Below are 18,278 nucleotides of genomic sequence, written 5' to 3' on the forward strand. Positions count from 1 at the left end.
ACTCAGAGAGGGGGGGGGAACTTTGGGGTTAAGGTATTAGTGGATGAGGGAACTGCGGGGGTACTTTATGTTTTAAAGTGCAATAAGAGAAAACTAAGAGATGAAAATGGGGAAAAGGGGGATGGAGGTGGTGAAGAGGTGGAAAAAGGTGTATATAAGATGGCCATGTTGAACTGTATGACTATAAACATTAATGGAATACATAACCAAATTAAAAGGAAGAGACTACTAAATTTATTGAAGAAGGAAAAAATTGATATAGCAATTGTGCAGGAAACGCATCTAACTGAAGCGGAACATAACAATTAAAGAGAGACTGGGTAGGACACGTAACGGCAGCATCCTATAATTCAAAAGCTAGAGGTGTAGCCATACTAGTTAACAAAAATGTACCAATCAAAATAGAGGAGGAAATAATAGATCTGGCAGGGAGGTATGCAATGATAAAGTGTCAGATATACTCAGAATTTTGGAATTTTCTCAATATATATGCGCCTAATGAGGAGGATCAAAAGTTTATGCAGGATATTTTTTTGAAGATTGCAGACACACAAGGAAATGTATTGATAGGAAGAGACTTTAACCTTAATTTGGACACAATGTTGGATAAAACTGGTCAAAAGACAAGTAAAAAGAATAAAGTAGCCACATTTATGGTTAAATCAATGCAGGAAATGAAACTTATGGAAATATGGAGGAGGCAACACCCAAGAGAGAAGGAATTTTCATATTATTCGAGTAGGCACAAAACTTACCAAGGATTGATATGTTTTTGTTGTCAGCCCATATTCAAAGGAGAGTTAGGAAAACTGAGTATAAAGCTAGACTACTATCAGATCATTCACCCCTATTATTAGCAATAGAACTGGAGGACATCCCACCAAGAACATATAGATGGAGGTTAAACTCCATGCTACTTAAAAGACAGCAATTTAGGGAGTTTATTGAATGCCAAATTAAAACATATTTTGAAATAAACAGAATCAGTGAAAGACAAATTTATATTATGGGATGCAATGAAAGCCTTCATTAGAGGGCAGATAATAAGTTATGTGACTAAGTCGAAAAAAGATTACAATCGGGAAATAGAGCAGTTAGAAAGGGAGATAGTAAGTACAGAAAAGGAATTAGTAAAAATGGATGATATAATGAAAAGGAGAGAATTGGCAGACAAAAAAAATTAAATATGAAACATTACAAACTTACAAAGTGGAGAAGAACATAATGAAAACAAAGCAAAAGTATTACGAACTGGGAGAAAAAACACATAAAATATTAGCCTGGCAACTTAAAACAGAACAAGCTAAAAGAACAATAGTGGCATCAAGGAAAAAGGACAAACAAATTACATATAATCCAACAGAGATCAATGAAAATTTTAAGGAATTTTATGAACAATTGTATCAAACTGAGAACGAGGGGAAAGATGATAAAATAGAGGAAATTTTAGCTAAAATTGAACTGCTAAAATTGAACTGCCAAAATTGCAAGAAGAGGAACAAAACAAATTAATAAAACCATTTGAAATAGAGGAAATACAGGATATATTAAAAAAGCTGCCGAACAATAAAACGCCAGTACAGGATGGATTTCCAATAGAATTCTATAAAACATTTAAAGAGTTATTAATTCCTCCTCTCCTAGAAGTAATGGACCAGATAGAAGAAACACAAAACATACCAGATTCATGCAAAACAGCAATAATTACAGTAACACCAGCATCATATAGACCAATATCTCTACTTAACGCAGACTATAAGATAATAGCGAAATTATTAGCAAACAGATTGGCCGATTGTGTACCTAAAATAGTAAAACAAAATCAAATTGGATTTATTAAGAAAAGACGAACAGCGGACAATGTCTGCAAACTTATTAATCTAATCCACGTAGTTCAAGGAAATAAGAAACCAACAGTGGCTTTTGCTTTAGACACAGAAAAAGCCTTTGACAGAGTAGAGTGGAATTACTTATTTAAAGTATTACAGAAGTTCAATCTACCAAAAAAATATATAAATTGGATTAAAGCATTGTATAATGGACCGTTGGCGAAGGTAACAGTAAATGGATATGTATCGAGTCACTTTAAATTAAGTAGGTCAACTAGACAGAGATGTCCACTATACCCCTCATTGTTCGCCTTAGCAATAGAACCTTTGGCATAACTGATAAGAATAGAAAATAAATTAAAAGGGATAAAAATAAAGGAGAAGGAATATAAAATCAGCTTATTTGTAGATGACATCATAGAATACCTAACAGAACCAGAGGTATCAGTAAAAGAATTACATAAGAAATTGAAGGAATATGGAGAAATATCAGGGTACAAGATCAACACAAATAAAAGTGAAGTGATGCCAATGAGTAATGCAGACTATACAGAATTTTAAAAAGAATCACCATTTAAATGGCAAGCACAAGCAATCCGATACCTAGGGATCAGGTTAGATAATAACTTAAGCCACTTGTACAAACTAAATTATCAGCCACTAATAAAGAAATTGCAGGAAGACTTAGAACATTGGAAAGAATTACCGCTAACGTCGATAGGGAGGGTAAACTGCATTAAAATGAACGTGTTTCCAAGGATACAATACATTTCAAACATTACCAATTCCTTTAACAGAAAAATTCTTGAAGGAACTAAAGAGAATAATAAGGAAATTCTTGTGGAAAGGGAGGAATCCAAGGGTAGCGTTAGATAAATTAGCAGAGAGGTATAATCAAGGTAGTTTGCAGTTACCAAATTTTAGAAATTATTATAGAGCCCCACAATTAAGGTATTTATCAGATTTTTACCAGACAAGGGAAAAACCAGACTGGACTAAGATAGAACTAGATAAAATAGGGGAAAAGGTCCTGGAACATATAATTTATAAGTGGGATAAAAAGCTGGTGCAATATAAAAACTCACCAGTACTGCATCATTTACTTAATACATGGAAGAAGATCCACTTAGAAAGGAAAAAAACGAATTTTCAAATACCAAGATTACTATTGACGCAAAATCCGCGAATCCCTTTTACAATAGACAATCTTTCCTTTACAGAATGGGAGAGAAAAGGAATCAAAAGAATAGAAAATTGTTTTTTGGGAAATAATTTATTAACATTTGAACAGTTGAAGTACAAATATGGAATAACTCATGGTACAATGTCTGCATATCATCAATTGAAAGCTTATTTAAAGGATAAATTGGGAAACAGCTTGAGATTACCTGAAGGAAGCAGCTTTGAATACGTGATTACAGACACAATGATAATTAAAAGATTTATAACCAACAAACTGCAAGATAAGGCAAATGAAATAAACTATAAACCTAAGCAGAAGTGGGAAAAGGATCTAAACATAAAGATAAAAAATGAAGTATGGGAAAAGTTATGTTCTGGAACTATGAAGAATACAATAAACACAAGGTTACGTATGATACAGTATAATTGGTTACACAGGATATATATTACTCCTCAAAAATTAAAAAAATGGGATTCAACATTATCGGTAAGATGTTTTCGCTGTAAGAAGGCAATGGGAACAACATTACATGCAACTTTGGCATGTACAAAAGTGAATACGTTTTGGGAAGAATTAAATCAGATACTAAATAAAATTACAAAAAATAACATACCAAAAAAACCAGAGATATTTCTTTTAAGTAACATAAGAAGTAGAGAATTAGGCCTCAAATTGGATAAAGTGCAAAAAAAAATTAATTATGATAGGCTTAGCGATAGCAAAAAAATGTATAATGTCAACATGGAAAATGGAAGAGAGCATGAGTATACAGCAATGGTACATGGAAATGAATAAATGGGGGAGGGAGGGAAAGGGGAGATAAAAAAGGGGAGAAAAGGCCACTATGTAAATTTAATGAGAAATGTCTGTACATATTTTGGTTGATATGGTTCATAGTGTGAAAAATTTTTAAAATATATTTAAAAAAAGAGTAGCTTTGGAGAAATTAACCTGGAAATTTGAACAAGGAGGATTAAGATTACCAAATTTTAAAAATTATTACAAAGTAGCTCAATTAAGATTCTTATCCTCTTGTTATCAAATTGGTGAGAAAGCAGAGTGGGTTCAGATTGAAATGAATAAAATTGAAGAAATTATTCCAGAAAATTTTTTGTACAAGTGGAATAGTGGATTATTGAAGGGGAAAATAGAAGTACCAATTTAAAAAATTTATTGAAGGTATGGAACAGAATTCATATAGAGAAGAATTAAAAATTATCAAATACCTAAAATGATGTTAAAACAAAATCAACTTATTCCTTTTACTTTGAATAATATACAGAGGATAAAAGATTCCTTTTTAGGATTTTTTTTATATAACGTTTGAACAAATGAAAGAGAAATATGGTGTACCACATAATACATTCTTTATCAGATTATCATCTTAAATCATATTTAAAGAAGATATTAGATGCGAATTTAAGACTTATGTGACAAAGTCCATTTGAATATTTAATTACAGATATGTTTATTGAGAAATGTATTACTAATATGTATATTAAATTACAAATTATATAACTCCAAGCAAAGATGGGGAAAAGACTTAAATATTCAAATTAAAGAAGCTATATGGATAAAGGTTATGTCAAGAGAATGTTACAAATACGATTAATCTTAAATATCAGATGGTTCAATATAATTTTTTACGTCAATTATAATATACTCCTCATAAATTATATGGTCTTAATTCAAATTATTCTGATAAATGTTGTTGATGTAATAAGGAAATGGGTATGTTTTTACATTTAGTTTGGTCCTCTGTTAAAGTGGAAAAATATTGGAAAGATCTGAGTATATTATTAGGACAAATTATGAAGATAAAAATACAAAAAGATCCAAGAATTTTCTTGCTTGGTAATATGTATGAGGCAGATACAAAATTTAAATTGGATAAATATCAAACAAAATTTTTGAACATGGCAATAGCGGTAGTAAAAAAATGTTTAGCAATAACATGGAAAACAGAGTACTTTATAGCAATAGATAGATGGAGCAGTGAAATGAAAATCTATACCATTAGAAAAGATTGCATATAGTTTAAGGAACCAGACTGGAAATTTTTACAAGATTTGGGAACCATATATGGATTTAGTTAGCAAAAGTCCATCCACATCATCCATATCCCCCACTACTCTCAATTAAAAATTAATATTAGAATATAGAATATAAAATAATTATCGTTAAAAAAATGGGTAATAATAAATGTGTCGACTTAGGTGTTTCTTTTCTAGGGGGTAGGGGAAGGGATAAAATATTTTTAAAATTTGTATCATTTTGCGTTATGTTATTATAATGTGATATCTACATACACTGAGTCAAAGTTTGTATTGATGCAAATGATAAATAAAATTTTCAAAAACCTTGCCTCATAAGATATATTTTCCAATCCAAGCAACCTTCTGGTAAATCTTCTCAAACTTGAAAGTCCTTCCTGTAGTGAGGAGGCAGGAACTGAACACAATATTCCATGTGTGGTCTCACCAGAGATTTATAGAGCTGCAACATCACCTTACGACTCCTGAACTCAATCCCCCAACCAATGAAGCCCAGCGAACCATAGGCCTTCTTAACAATCCTATCAACTTTAGAGATTGATACATTTGGACCCCAAGGACCTTCTGTTCTTCCACAGAGATATAATCCCTTGGAAGTTGCATCACATTGAGACAGGGTCGTAAAGAGAGGAACATTGGCTTTCATAAATAAAATTAGTAAGTACAGGAGTTGGGTTGTTATGGTAAAATGAGGTCAAATTTTGAGTATTGTGTTCAGTTTTGGTCACCTAACTCCAGGAAAGATAGCGATAAGATTGAAAGAATGCAGAGGAGATTTACAAGGATGTTGCCTGGACTTCAGGAACTGAGTTAGAGGGAAAGATTAAATAGGTTAGGAGCATAGAAGAATGAGGGGAGAGCTGATATAGGTAGACAAAATTATGAGGGGAATCGACAGAATAAATACAAGTAGGGTTTTTCCATTGAGGGTAGGTGAGGACATGGATTAAGGGTGAAAGGGAAAAAGTTGAGGGGGAACATAAAGGGATGACTTATGTGGAATGAACTGCCTGGTGAATGTGGGTTTAATTTTAACATTTAAGAAAAATTTGTGCAGGTACATGGATGGGAGTGGGTATGGAGGGCTTTGGGCTGGGTGTTGGACAATGGGATTAAGCAGAATAATAATTTGGCACGGACTAGAAGAGGCGAAAGTCCTGTTTTCTGTGCCATAGTGATCGATGGTTTCTTATTCACCGCCCCGATTGACTGACCAGAGGGGAAGTGGGTATGGGAAGGGACACAAGGGGGGGAAGGTTCGGGGCAGCTCGGCCGTGGGATCACTGTGCCCTCCCCTACCTCTCTCTCTACACCCATACAGGAAGCCCCCTCCAAGACCAAATTTGGACCCCTCAGCGATGAGGATCGAATCTTCACCAACCTCTATGGCAGACATGACTGGAGGTGAGGCAGGAAAACAGTCACCATCCCTCATCTCGGGGGTTGGGGGGGTGTTTCATGATTAATGGGATGCTCCCTAATTCTGGAGTGGAGAGGTTAACTTGAGGATACTCCCTACCTGGGGTGAGGTTTGCTGTGGTTGGGGGGGGGATGGGGTGGGGGAGTCAGGTGGATGATTGAGTAATGCTCCATAACCTGGCGTGTGATTAGGAGGGTGGATAATTGGGGGACACCCCTTTTCCCAGATGTTGGTGGTGGGTTATTAAGGGATGTTCCCTAACCTGATTTTGTGGTGCATGTTTAGGGGACACTGCCCAACTTAGAAGTTAGGGTCAGTGATTATAAGGTGCTCCCTAACTCTGATTGGGGATGTTCCCGACCCTGGATTAGAGTGCATTATTAGGGTTTCAAACTAACTTGGATGTTGGGGACCAGTCCCTTACTTTTCTTTTTTAAATATTTTTATTGAATTTAACATATCAACTGACCTACAAAATATTTAGGGAAAACACGTAACAAGTCATTTCATATACATACGAATACAAAAAAAAAATTGATGGAACTACATGAGACAGTTCCTTGATCCACATAGGAAACAAGTAATTGAATTAATCTATGATAACCATGTTAAACCCATATTTGCCAAGTTAAGCCAAATAAAAATTAAAAAGAGAAAAAACCTTAAAACTAAATCTAATCTGCCTCCCTCTCTAATCAAGGTTATATAAAAAAAGCGAACTTGTGGATCCGATGATGACCTCCGGACATCGGGCAAAGAATCTCCAGAACATTCAAAATTCTTAAATCTTCCAATCATGATAGGAACTATGATCAGGCCCCACATCTTTACAAATTGAAACTTTCTCTCTTTAATGTTTTATCTAATTTTCTCCAAGCTTAAATGAGACATAACATCATGTGTGGGTAGGTGAACAGTCATCTTCCATTTCATTAAAATTGCTCGTCCGGCTATCAACGTGGTAAAGACTAAAACTTTCTCCTAAGTTGCAGACAACTCTTCCCTACCTCTGACTCAAGTGAAAAACCAAATAAAGCAATTAATGGACACGTCTCTATATTAATCATAAAAACCATTGATAAAGTTTGGAAAATGTCTTTCCAAAATCTCTCTAAATTTGGGTACTCCCAAAACATGTGGATCAATGAAGCTTGAAAAATTTTATATTTCTCACATGGTGGATCAATATCTGTATAAAAACAAGATCATTTAAGTTTGGACATATGATTTCTGTGCACCACCTTAAATTGTAATAAGGAATGCCTTGTACAAAATGAGGAATCGTTAATCAAGCTGAGAGTAGATATCAATTTTCGTCTGAAAATGTTATGTTCAAATTTCATTCCCAATCATTCTTAATCCCAGCCATGGAGACTGATTTTAAATCCAATAAATCATTATAAATATAAATAATTATATCTTTTTTTAAAAAAAACGAAGGTTAAAAAATATTAGTATTTGAGATTTGAGGAAAATTAGAAAACTTAGACTGAATAACATGTCTAACTTGTAAATAAACCAGTCACTCTGATGATGTTGGGATGGGCGATTAGGGGACATTCCCAAACCCAGATGTTGGGCTGGTCATTGCGAGACATTCCCTCACTAATGAGAATATTGGGGGAAATATGATGTAACCCTCTCTCTCCCCCTCGTTTCTTCCCCCTCTCCCTCTTCTCTCTCCCCCCCCGCTCTCTCTTTCTTCTTCCCTACCTCTGCACAGGTTGAAGGGGGCACTCCGCCGTGGGGACTGGTACAAGACGAAAGAGATACTCCTCAAGGGGGTGGATTGGATCCTGGGGGAAATCAAGACTTCAGGGTTGAGAGGAAGAGGTGGGGCAGGTTTCCCCACTGGAATGAAGTGGGGTTTCATGAATAAGCCCTCTGATGGGAGGTAAGGAATGGGACTGTGTGTTGAGAAAGGAGAGAGGAGTGTGAGACAGTGGTGTGGAGTGAGTTTCTGTATCTGTCCTTTTACCCACACCCAGACCTAAGTATCTGGTGGTGAATGCAGACGAAGGTGAACCGGGAACCTGCAAAGACCGTGAGATTATTCGACATGACCCTCATAAACTGATTGAGGGCTGTCTCGTGGCTGGAAGGTCGATGGGAGCACAGGCTGCCTACATCTACATCAGGGGGGAGTTCTACAACGAAGCTTCCAACCTCCAGGTCAGATCATCCCTTCCTGCCCCTACACCACTCCGTGTCTCCATGAACTCCTCCGGTCTACTACACCCCTCCCTGTGTCTAACCCCCACTGGTCCCCTACACCACTCCCTGTCTCTGTAACCCCATCTGGTCTCGTGATACCCTTCCTGGTCTCTGTCATCCTCCCCCTGTCACCTATGCCCCTCCCTGTCTCCTTAACCCTTTTCAGTTCTCTGCACCTCTTCCTGTAACTGCAACCCCTCTGGTTTCCAGCATCCCTCTATCTTTGAAATCCCCTATACCCCTCCCTGTCCCTGGAGTCCCCTACAACCCAAGCTGACTCTAATCCCTTCTGGTATCCCATACACTTTACTGTCTCTAACCCAGTCTGGCCCCCTGCACCCCTCCCTATCTCTAATCCCTTATGGTCCCCTAAACCCCTTCCTGTCACAGTAAGACTCTCTCACACCTTAGGTAGCCATCAGGGAAGCCTATGAAGCTGGTCTCATTGGCAGAAATGCCTGTGGATCAGGATACGATTTTGACGTCTTTGTTTTCCGAGGAGCTGGGGCATACATCTGCGGTGAGGAGACGGCGCTGATCGAGTCACTGGAGGGGAAACAGGGGAAACCTCGTCTCAAACCACCATTTCCTGCGGATGTGGGTACGTTGGTAGGAGGCAAGAGGAGTAGAGGGGAGGCAGGATGGGTTGAGGGGAGCAGAGAGAGGGAGGAGAGAGAGAGGGGGAATGAGAGAATGAGGCGGAGAGGGAATGAAGCGGGGAGGAAGAGTAAGTGGGCATGGAAAGGAAGGAGAGAAGGGAAGAAATATTGTAAATAATCATTAATTGCCTGATCTCTGCTTCATCCACTTTCTCCCCTCCCCTCGCTTTTCCCCCCCACTCTCCCCCACCATTCTCCTCCCTCCCACTCTTCTCCCTCCTCCCCCTGGTCTTCTCCCTCCTCCCCTGCTCTCCTCCCTTCTCTGCCCACTCTCCTCCCATCTCCTTCCTCCTCCCCCATTCTCCACCCTCACTCTCCTCCTCCTTCTGCTTACCTCTTCCCCCCCCCCCCCACCGCTCTCCTCCCCCCACTCTCCTCCCTGGCTCCCATCCCGGCTCCAACCCCCATCTCATTTCCCACCGCTCCCACCCCTACTCCTTTCGCTCCCACATCCCCCCTTTCTCCCTCCTTTCTCTCTTCTCCACTCCCCATCACCCACCAGGAGTATTTGGATGCCCCACCACAGTGGCCAACGTGGAGACGGTTGCTGTCTCCCCCACGATCTGCCGCCGTGGTGGTTCTTGGTTCCACGGGTTTGGTCGGGAACGCAATTCAGGAACGAAACTGTTTAACATCTCGGGGCACGTCAATCATCCCTGCACTGTGGAGGAGGAGATGTCCATGCCGCTGAGGGAACTGATCGACAGGCATGCTGGTGAGACCCTCCCTCCCTCCCCACGTCCCTCCCTCCCCACATCATTCCCTCCCCCTCTTACCTTACTCCCCCCTCTTCCCTTACTCCCCCTCTTCCCTTAATCCCCCTCTCCCCTACTCCCTCTCTCCCTGTCCCTCTCTCCCTGTCCCTCTCTCCCCATCCGTCCCTCCCCCGTTCCTCTCTCTCTCCCCCCATTCAGCCCCCCTTCCTTTCCCCTCGCTCCCTCTGCCCCTCACTTCATCTTTTGATCCCTTGGTCCCTCTGACCCTCTTATCCCTTCCTTCCTCACTCTCTTCCTCCTTGCCTCCCTATCCCCTGCCTTCGTTCCTTCCTTTCTCCTCTACTCCCCCCGCCCCCCCCCCCCCCACACCTCCCACTCGACCTCCCCCACACTCTGTTCTCTGTATTTCTTCATCAGGGCAGAGATAAGCTTTTAAATCTTTCTGTCCCCTCTTGAAAGCTGCATGCCTCTTGTGCAGACATCTTGGGGGTGAGAGGGGATAAAGAGAAAAAGGAAGAGAGAGAGGGAAAGGGGAGAGAGGGGGAAGAGGGAGTGGAAATAGGAAGAGAGTGAGTGGGGGAGAGGGGGCATAGAAGGAGAGGGGAAAGAGAGGGGATGACAGAGGGTAGAGCGAAGGGGAAGAGAGAGGGTAATGGGGCAAGAGGGTGGGGGGAGCGGGTTGGGAAGGTGGGGAGGGAGCGAGGGTGGTGGGAGAGAGGGGGAGAGAGGGGGCGGTGATGGGGGATAGACTGAGAGGGGTTGGGACAGAGGTGGCAAGATTAAGATAGGTGGCAGGATTGAGAGAAGTGGGGGAGTAAGGGAGGTGTGGAAGCTTGAAGCTGGGGGAAGTTGACCGTGTCTCTCGTTGGGACTCCTTTCTCAGGTGGAGTAATCGGAGGCTGGGACAACTTGCTGGCGGTGATCCCAGGGGGTTCCTCCACCCCTCTAATTCCCAAGTCAGTGTGCGAGGATGTGATGATGGATTTCGACGGACTGATTCAGGCCCAGACAGCCCTGGGGACTGCGGCCGTGATCGTCATGGATCGATCGGTGAGAAACAATCCCTCACTGGCAAAGGAGCTTCACTCTGTGTACCACCGCAGGAGAGTGTGATGGGACAGGGCAGAGCAAGCAAGCTTCAATCTGCGTCCAACTCCAGGAGTGTGTGACGGAATGGTGCAGAGGGAGCTTCGCTCTGTCATACCCTGGGAGTATGTGAGGGGAGCTTCTCTCTGTGTCCCAATCTGAGTATGTGATGGCATGGGGGAGAGGAAGCTTAACTCTGTGTCCACTCCAGCAGTGTGGGATAGGACAGTGCGGAAGAAGTTTCACTCTATGACCTACCAGGGAGGGTCTGATGGGACAGCACAGAGAGAGTTACACTGTGTCCCACCCTAGATGTGTGTGATGGGGCAGTGTGGAGGGAGCTTTACTCTGTGCCCCATCCATTTTTAAATTTTTTAAAAAATTTTGTTAACACTAATGTTAACTAATGTTAACACCTCGTTAATCAAACAAATTCAAAATATGAAACATAAGACAACTATACATCTATATTAAAATGTTGTCATCCGTATTGAGGATGGAGTGTATACACCGCTGTGCCCCCCAGCGTTCCCAAATCCCTTCCATGGTTCCCATGGACTTTACATGTTCACGTTTTAAGGACACCCAGGCCCAAACCCACACTGGCAAATTTTGCCAGGCCCCGGAGCAAGGCAATCAGGACTTCCCCTTCCCACCCCTACCTCACTGGGTGGCCAAAGAAAAAGAGGCTGAAATGTAATCAGAATGCGAGGAGCAGCCTCTTCAGAAAGGCAAAGAGGGGCTGCATCCCCATTCACTTCATGTAAATGTGGTACACATTCTCCAGCCCACAACAGTGGCATGCAGCTGGGAGATCGTGTACTGATTTAGATGACACTGCTTGATGCAGTACCCTCCACTCCAGGCATCGGATGTACAAGGGCCAGATCCCTGCATCAAGGGACTGCCACTGGGGACCCCCTGACTGGCAGATGGTAACAATGAACGCCAGGTCATGTCCAGGTAGTGAACCAGAGATAGGAAGTGGAAGGTGTGGAGCAGTAACCTGTACATGTACTTTCTACCTGTCTCTCAGAATGCTGCAGTGGATGTTGATGAGAGACAGCTCAGATTATGTGGGGCAGGTTCCTGGGTGAGATCCCAAGGCCTGGGTCCATTGAGCAATTCTGGCTGAGTGGAGGTGAACCCAGTTGAATTCACTTTCCCCTCCCTGGCCTTCCCTGATGAGGCATGTTGGGGCAGGTTGTTCACGAGGCAGGGACACTGTTTCCTGCCGGTGGAGGGGGGCCTTGGGAAGAGGTGTCCATGTTCTAGACCTTCAGTACATCCCGGTAGTAACTGAGCAGTTCCCGCTGACACTTGCCATTGGTAACTGCGTACCCTCATAAAGGCAGAGACCAGTCAGAGAAAGCACTTGGCCATCATGTGCCACTTGGGAGGGTGCTCATTCTATGGGAATCTGCAGGGTCCTGAGGTGGAGAGCTGCTAACTGTGCGTACATACACTAGCGATTGTTCACCCTCTCCAATTGGATGATTCAGGACCGCCACATGGGCCCAGTGTTTCTATTGTCCCAGAAGGTCCACCAACTTCCTCTGGATTCTTATGGCAAAAGTGGCAGGTGGGACCAAGGTGACCAACCAGTACCATAACATGGAGACCACCAGCTGGTTGATGACCCTAACCCTCCCTCAGTAAGAAAGTACCCCGACGAGGTTCAACCAGCATCCCAGCTGGGCAATGACCTTCGCATCCAGGTCCTGCTAGTTTGCCAGCCAGGTCTCCCCAATGAGACTTGGGTCGACTCCAAGGTAGAGGAGATGCAAGAATGGTTTAATCTCTCTGGCAGGGAATCCACCTGCCACTGACCAAAAGTCTAGAACATTTAGCCCAGTTGATCCTTGCAGAAGACACAGCAGAGAAGATATCCTGGCACTTGCGCATCCTCTGCAGGTCAATGGGGTCAGTCACCATGAGGACCACATCATTAGCATAGGCCGAGTGGATGACCTTCATGTCTGGTTCACATGGAACCATCCCCATCAACCTCCTCTGAAGAAGACTAAGGAATGGTTCTACGCAGATGGCAACTGGTCAGACATGGGGCTTCCCTGTTCACTTTGATGAGGCACTCTGAGGCAGAGTGGGCTACAAAGTACAGTCCAAACCTTAAAGGCTGCAGAGTACCCACTAAGTAACTGTGGTCCACCTGATCAAACGCCTTCTCTTAATCCAGGGAGAGAAAAGCTGTTGGTATACCAGTCTCCTGGGACAGATCAATCAGGTCCTGGATGGACTGATCCAGGATGATGTATGACTGGTTGGGGTGGACCACCTACTCCAGCACAGAGCCCAGCCGGTTGGCCAATGCCCAGGCGAGGACCTTGTAGTCCGTGCACAGGTGAGAGACCAGCTGCCAGTTCTTCAACAGGAGGAAGTATCCCTTCTTTGGGAGCAGGACCATGATGGGCTCTCCTCCATGAGAGGGGCATCTCCCCAGTGGCCAGGCTCTCACCTAGGTCATGTGCATAGTCCTCTCCAAGGACATCCCAAAAAGCCTGGAGGAACTCTACAGTCAGGCTGTCCAAGCCGGTGGATTTGCCGCCCTGGAGCTGGTGCATGGCCAGTGATAGCTCAACTGATGTCAGGGAAGAATCCAACCATTCAACTGCCTCTGGATCAACAATGGGCAGACCCCCCCTCCCCCCACCACAGGATCCTGCATGCATCCCCATCATTCAGGTCTGGTGAGAACAAGGCTCCATAAAAGGAGCAAATGGCCAGGTGGATTTTTGCTGGATTAGTGATGGAGGGGTTGCTGTCAGACAGTAGCTCACTAACTGCTTCTGGATTCCCTGGCTCTTCTCCAACGTGAAGAAGAGGGAGGCAAGGTCCAAATCATGAAGTTAGTTGCATCCACGAACCTTGGGACTGCTCAAGCTGCAGGTTCATCAACAGGTCCTTCTTCCCCTGGTGCTCCTGCCACAGGACTGGGTCCCCAGTGGTCAGATCAAGATTAAACTCCAAGTCAAGCACCTCTCTCTCAAGCCACTTGATCTTGCAGTTCTGCCCCTTGGTTGACCCCTTGGTGTACTACTGCCTCAGCAGACAAATGTAGGCCTTGCCCACATCTCACCATAGCCACAGGAAGCAAAATTCCTCCTCCAAGTGGTCCAGAATTCCCTGAACGAATCTCTGAATTGGTCACCCTCCAGAAGCTGGTTGTTAAAGTGCCAATACATGCACCAAACCCTGCCCAGACAAGATGATGGTCCAAGCATGACAGCAGCTTCCTGGAGGCCACTAACACCCGGGAGACATATGTCTGAGAAAAATACAGACGATAAGTCCACCGACCAGTAGATCCAGTATACCATCCCCTTGTACTGGACCTGGAACCACTCCTCGGACTCATCCTCTTTACCAGCCATACAAATGTCTGATGTTGGAAGGAGTAAATGCACCTTAGTTCAGGCTCTAGAAAGCTAAACAGGGTGGGGAGATCTCTGATTGTTCCACCCTCAAAAGATGCAAATAGAATAGAAGGATAGCATTAGAAATAGTAGGGAGGATATTGGTCAGAATCACCCTCTGCTCAACAGACAAGAGGGTCTACCTGCAGGAATATCCTGCACATCTCAATCCCCTTACTGATGGCCAAGGTCGCTGCCAAGATTGAGGGGCCAAAAACCCTCAGCTACACCTTTATGCAATTTCCAACTTTGATTGTAGATCTTCACCACATGTCCAAAAGCCTTCTGGATTACAGAGGCTGCTGTTATGCTGTAGCAACTCCTGGAGGGCCCAGGTCTTTCAGGAGATTGGGTGAACATAGTTCTTTTTCAATATTTTTATTGAAATTGAAGTTCCACATTGAAAAATACAGAGTACATAAGAATACATATTAAAAGTTTAAAAAAATAATACATTACACTTAGATCATACTAGTTCATCCAAGGTACCCCGCATTCTCAAACAAACAATTATATTACAGTAATTTTTAAAAAAATCTAAACCCACTATCAAAACAAAGGTGTTTGGCAAGGAGAGGAAAAAAATAATTCCTAATCAATGTAATAAATTAACTTATTAGTCACCACTTTTATATTCATATTAAATCAAAGATTCTGAAAATAAATCTTAAAAGGTCCCCACAATGATTGAAAATTTAAATTCAAATCAGAAATTGAGCATCTAATCTTCTCTAAATTTAAACATGGCATGACGTCACGTAACCTTTGAGCATGAGTAGGCGGAGCAGCGTCCTTTCATCTGAGCAACACTGCCTGCCTAGCCATAAGAGAAATAAATGCTAATACATGCCAATCAGATGCCGCTAGAGTTGTATGTCCCTTTCTCTCTCCAACAATACCGAACAAGGCAGCTAAAGGATTAGGCTTAAAATGAAAAAGTACAGAAAAAGTTTGAAATATTTCATTCCAGTATTTCTCAAGGCTCTGGCATGTTCAAAACATGAATTAATGAAGCATCTTCATTGTTGCATCTATCACAGCAAGTCGATACATCTGCATAAAAATGAGATAATTTAACTTTGGACATGTGAGCTCTATGGATTACTTTAAATTGTAGGAAGGAGTGGTGAGGTATTAACTAATTTGAAAATTGCATTCCAAGTTTCTTCAGAGATTAAAAGTTGTAGGTCCTGTTCCCAGGCTTTTTAAATTTTATCTAAAGGAGTCTTTCTTATTCCCAACAACATGCCATAAATGTTAAATATTGAACCATTATAAAAAGGTTGTAAATTAAAGATTACATCTATTAAATTCTTCTCAATGCTCATATGGAATATATGTAATTGAGAGTGCAAAAAATCTCTAATTATAAATAATGAAAAATTGAGTATTTGGTAATCTATATTTAACTGACAATTGTTCAAAAGAAACAAAACTTACTTTGATAAATAAATCTTTAAAACATTTAATGCCTAATCTATACCATTCTTTAAAAGCTACATCAATCATGGAGGGTTAAGGAAATAATTAGAAAAAAGTAGGACAAGAAGGAGAAAATCTCAATAAACCAAAATGTTTTCTAAATTCTATCCTTATCTTCAAAGTATGTTTAACTACTGGGTAATCAGTTAATATATTTAAAGATAATGGAAGTGAAGATACGAGAAGGGAAATAATAGAAAATTTTGTAACAGAATTGGATTCCATAGAGATCCATATTGGACAGTCTTCACGGTTAATATATTACCAAAATGTAAGATTTTGAGTATTGACTGCCCAATAATACTGTAGAACCTAAAGTTTTAAGTGTTTGTAAATGGACTTTGTTTAGGTGAGGATGTTTATTCTTCCATAAGAAGATAAGATTGAGTCAAGGGAATCTAAAAAAGACAGGAATTAAAAACAGGAAAAGCCTGAAAAAATGTATAAATTTAGATAGTGTACTCATTTTAATAGAGTTGATTCGACCAACCAACAATAAAGAAAGGGGCAACCAATTTGAGAATGCCCCTCTCATGTGAGAAAATTTTATTTGAATACATTTTTGTAATATTTAGTGATTGTTACACCCAAATAGGTAAATTGATTCCTTAAAATTTTAAAGGGAAGGTTCATATTTATTGGTGCCATATTATTCAAAGGAAAAAGTTCACTCTTATATAGATTTAATTTATAACCTGAAAATTGACTAAAATTGGAAATTAAGGAAATTATAGAAGGCATCGAAGTCTCAAGATTAGAAATAAATAGCAATAGATCATCAGGATAAAGCGAAACTTTGTGGGCTCTGCCCTTCCATAAAATATCAGTAATATTAGATTCTCAAAAAGCAATTGCTAATGGTTCTAAAACCAGATCAAAAAGCAATGGAATTAAAGGGCATCCTTGTCTGATTCCACTCTGAAGTTTAAATGGTTTAGAATTCTGAAAATTAGTAAGACAGAAGGTAATAGATATAGTAACTTAATCCAATAAATAAAGTCTACCCCAAAATTAAATTTTTCTAAAGTCTTAAATAATTCAATTCTACCCAATCAAAGGCCTTCTCAGCATCCAGAGATATCACACATTCCAAAACCTCCTGAGGAGAGTATATAATATTTAATAAATTGTGCATATTGAAATGCGAATAGTGATTTTTAATAAATCCAGTCTGATCATCAGATATAATAAATGGCAAAATATTTTTAAGTCTATGAGCCAAAACTTTGGATAGAATTTTAGTGTCAATATTGAGTAGAGATATTGGCCAGTATGTAGAACAGTAGACTGGATTTTTAATCTTTAAGAATTAGTGAGATAGAAGCCTCGAAAAAAGATGGGCAATTTGCCCAATTTAAAAGAATCAGAAAAAAACAGAACATGGGTGAGGTGTACATACTGAGGAAAAAGCCTTATAAAATTCTTCAGGAAATCCATCAGGACCTGGTGACTTCACAGAAAGTAATGAACGTACAGCCTCGGCAATTTCTTCATACAAAATAGGGTGATCCAATTTCTTTTGGTTATCAGTAGATAATAGAGGAATATTCAATTCATCTAAAAATATTATTCATTACACTAATATCCTTAGAAGAGTCAGAGATTATTCAGTTCAGAACTAAATTCCTTAAAGGTATCATTAATTTCTAAATTATTAGTTGTCATAACATCATTAGCTTTATGAATTTCTTTGATTTGTCGTTTGGCTACTAATGCTTTTAATTGATTATCTTATAGTTTACCTGTTTTATATCAATGAATATAGAATTGATGTTTAGCTTTTAAAAGTTGACTTTCAATTGGATGTGTTAGAAGAAGCTCATATTTAATTTTAATTTCAACACACTATATAAAGTAGGCTCTGGAGTCGGTTTCAGTTGATTAGCTAAATCTGTTTTCTCTTGGTTAGCCTTTTCCCTAATGCTTGCAGTACAAGAGATAATTTGTCCCCTAATAAAAGCCTTAAAAGCATCCCAAACAATAAGACTGGAAATCTCTTTCACAATGTTTTTTTTCAAAATAAAGAGTAATTTGTATCTCCAATAACTTAAAAAATTCTTTATCAGATAGTAGGGTTGAATTAAAATGCCAATGTATATTTATTTGGGAAGACCAGGAAAGTTTAAAGATAGGAGCATGGTCAGAAATGAGTATATTTTTGTATTCACAAGATCGAATTAATGGAATCGTTTGACTATCAA

At 40.6% G+C, this 18,278-nt stretch overlaps 2 protein-coding genes across 2 annotated transcripts in view; one reads left to right on the forward strand and one right to left on the reverse strand.

The window, feature by feature from the left end:
• inpp5e (inositol polyphosphate-5-phosphatase E) overlaps window positions 1–18,278 on the reverse strand; it is a 75,305-nt gene that overhangs the window by 36,691 nt on the left and 20,336 nt on the right. The window lies entirely within an intron of this gene.
• ndufv1 (NADH:ubiquinone oxidoreductase core subunit V1) overlaps window positions 1–18,278 on the forward strand; it is a 35,481-nt gene that overhangs the window by 9,517 nt on the left and 7,686 nt on the right. The window contains exons 3-8 of the mRNA XM_069919855.1: window positions 6,388–6,470; window positions 8,210–8,380; window positions 8,475–8,658; window positions 9,112–9,301; window positions 9,862–10,074; window positions 10,959–11,125. Coding sequence (XP_069775956.1) covers window positions 6,388–6,470; window positions 8,210–8,380; window positions 8,475–8,658; window positions 9,112–9,301; window positions 9,862–10,074; window positions 10,959–11,125 — 1,008 coding nt within the window. The remainder of the gene's footprint in view (window positions 1–6,387; window positions 6,471–8,209; window positions 8,381–8,474; window positions 8,659–9,111; window positions 9,302–9,861; window positions 10,075–10,958; window positions 11,126–18,278) is intronic.

This window comes from Narcine bancroftii, chromosome 1 (genome assembly GCF_036971445.1).
Source record: "Narcine bancroftii isolate sNarBan1 chromosome 1, sNarBan1.hap1, whole genome shotgun sequence".
NCBI classification, from domain to species: Eukaryota; Metazoa; Chordata; class Chondrichthyes; order Torpediniformes; family Narcinidae; genus Narcine; species Narcine bancroftii.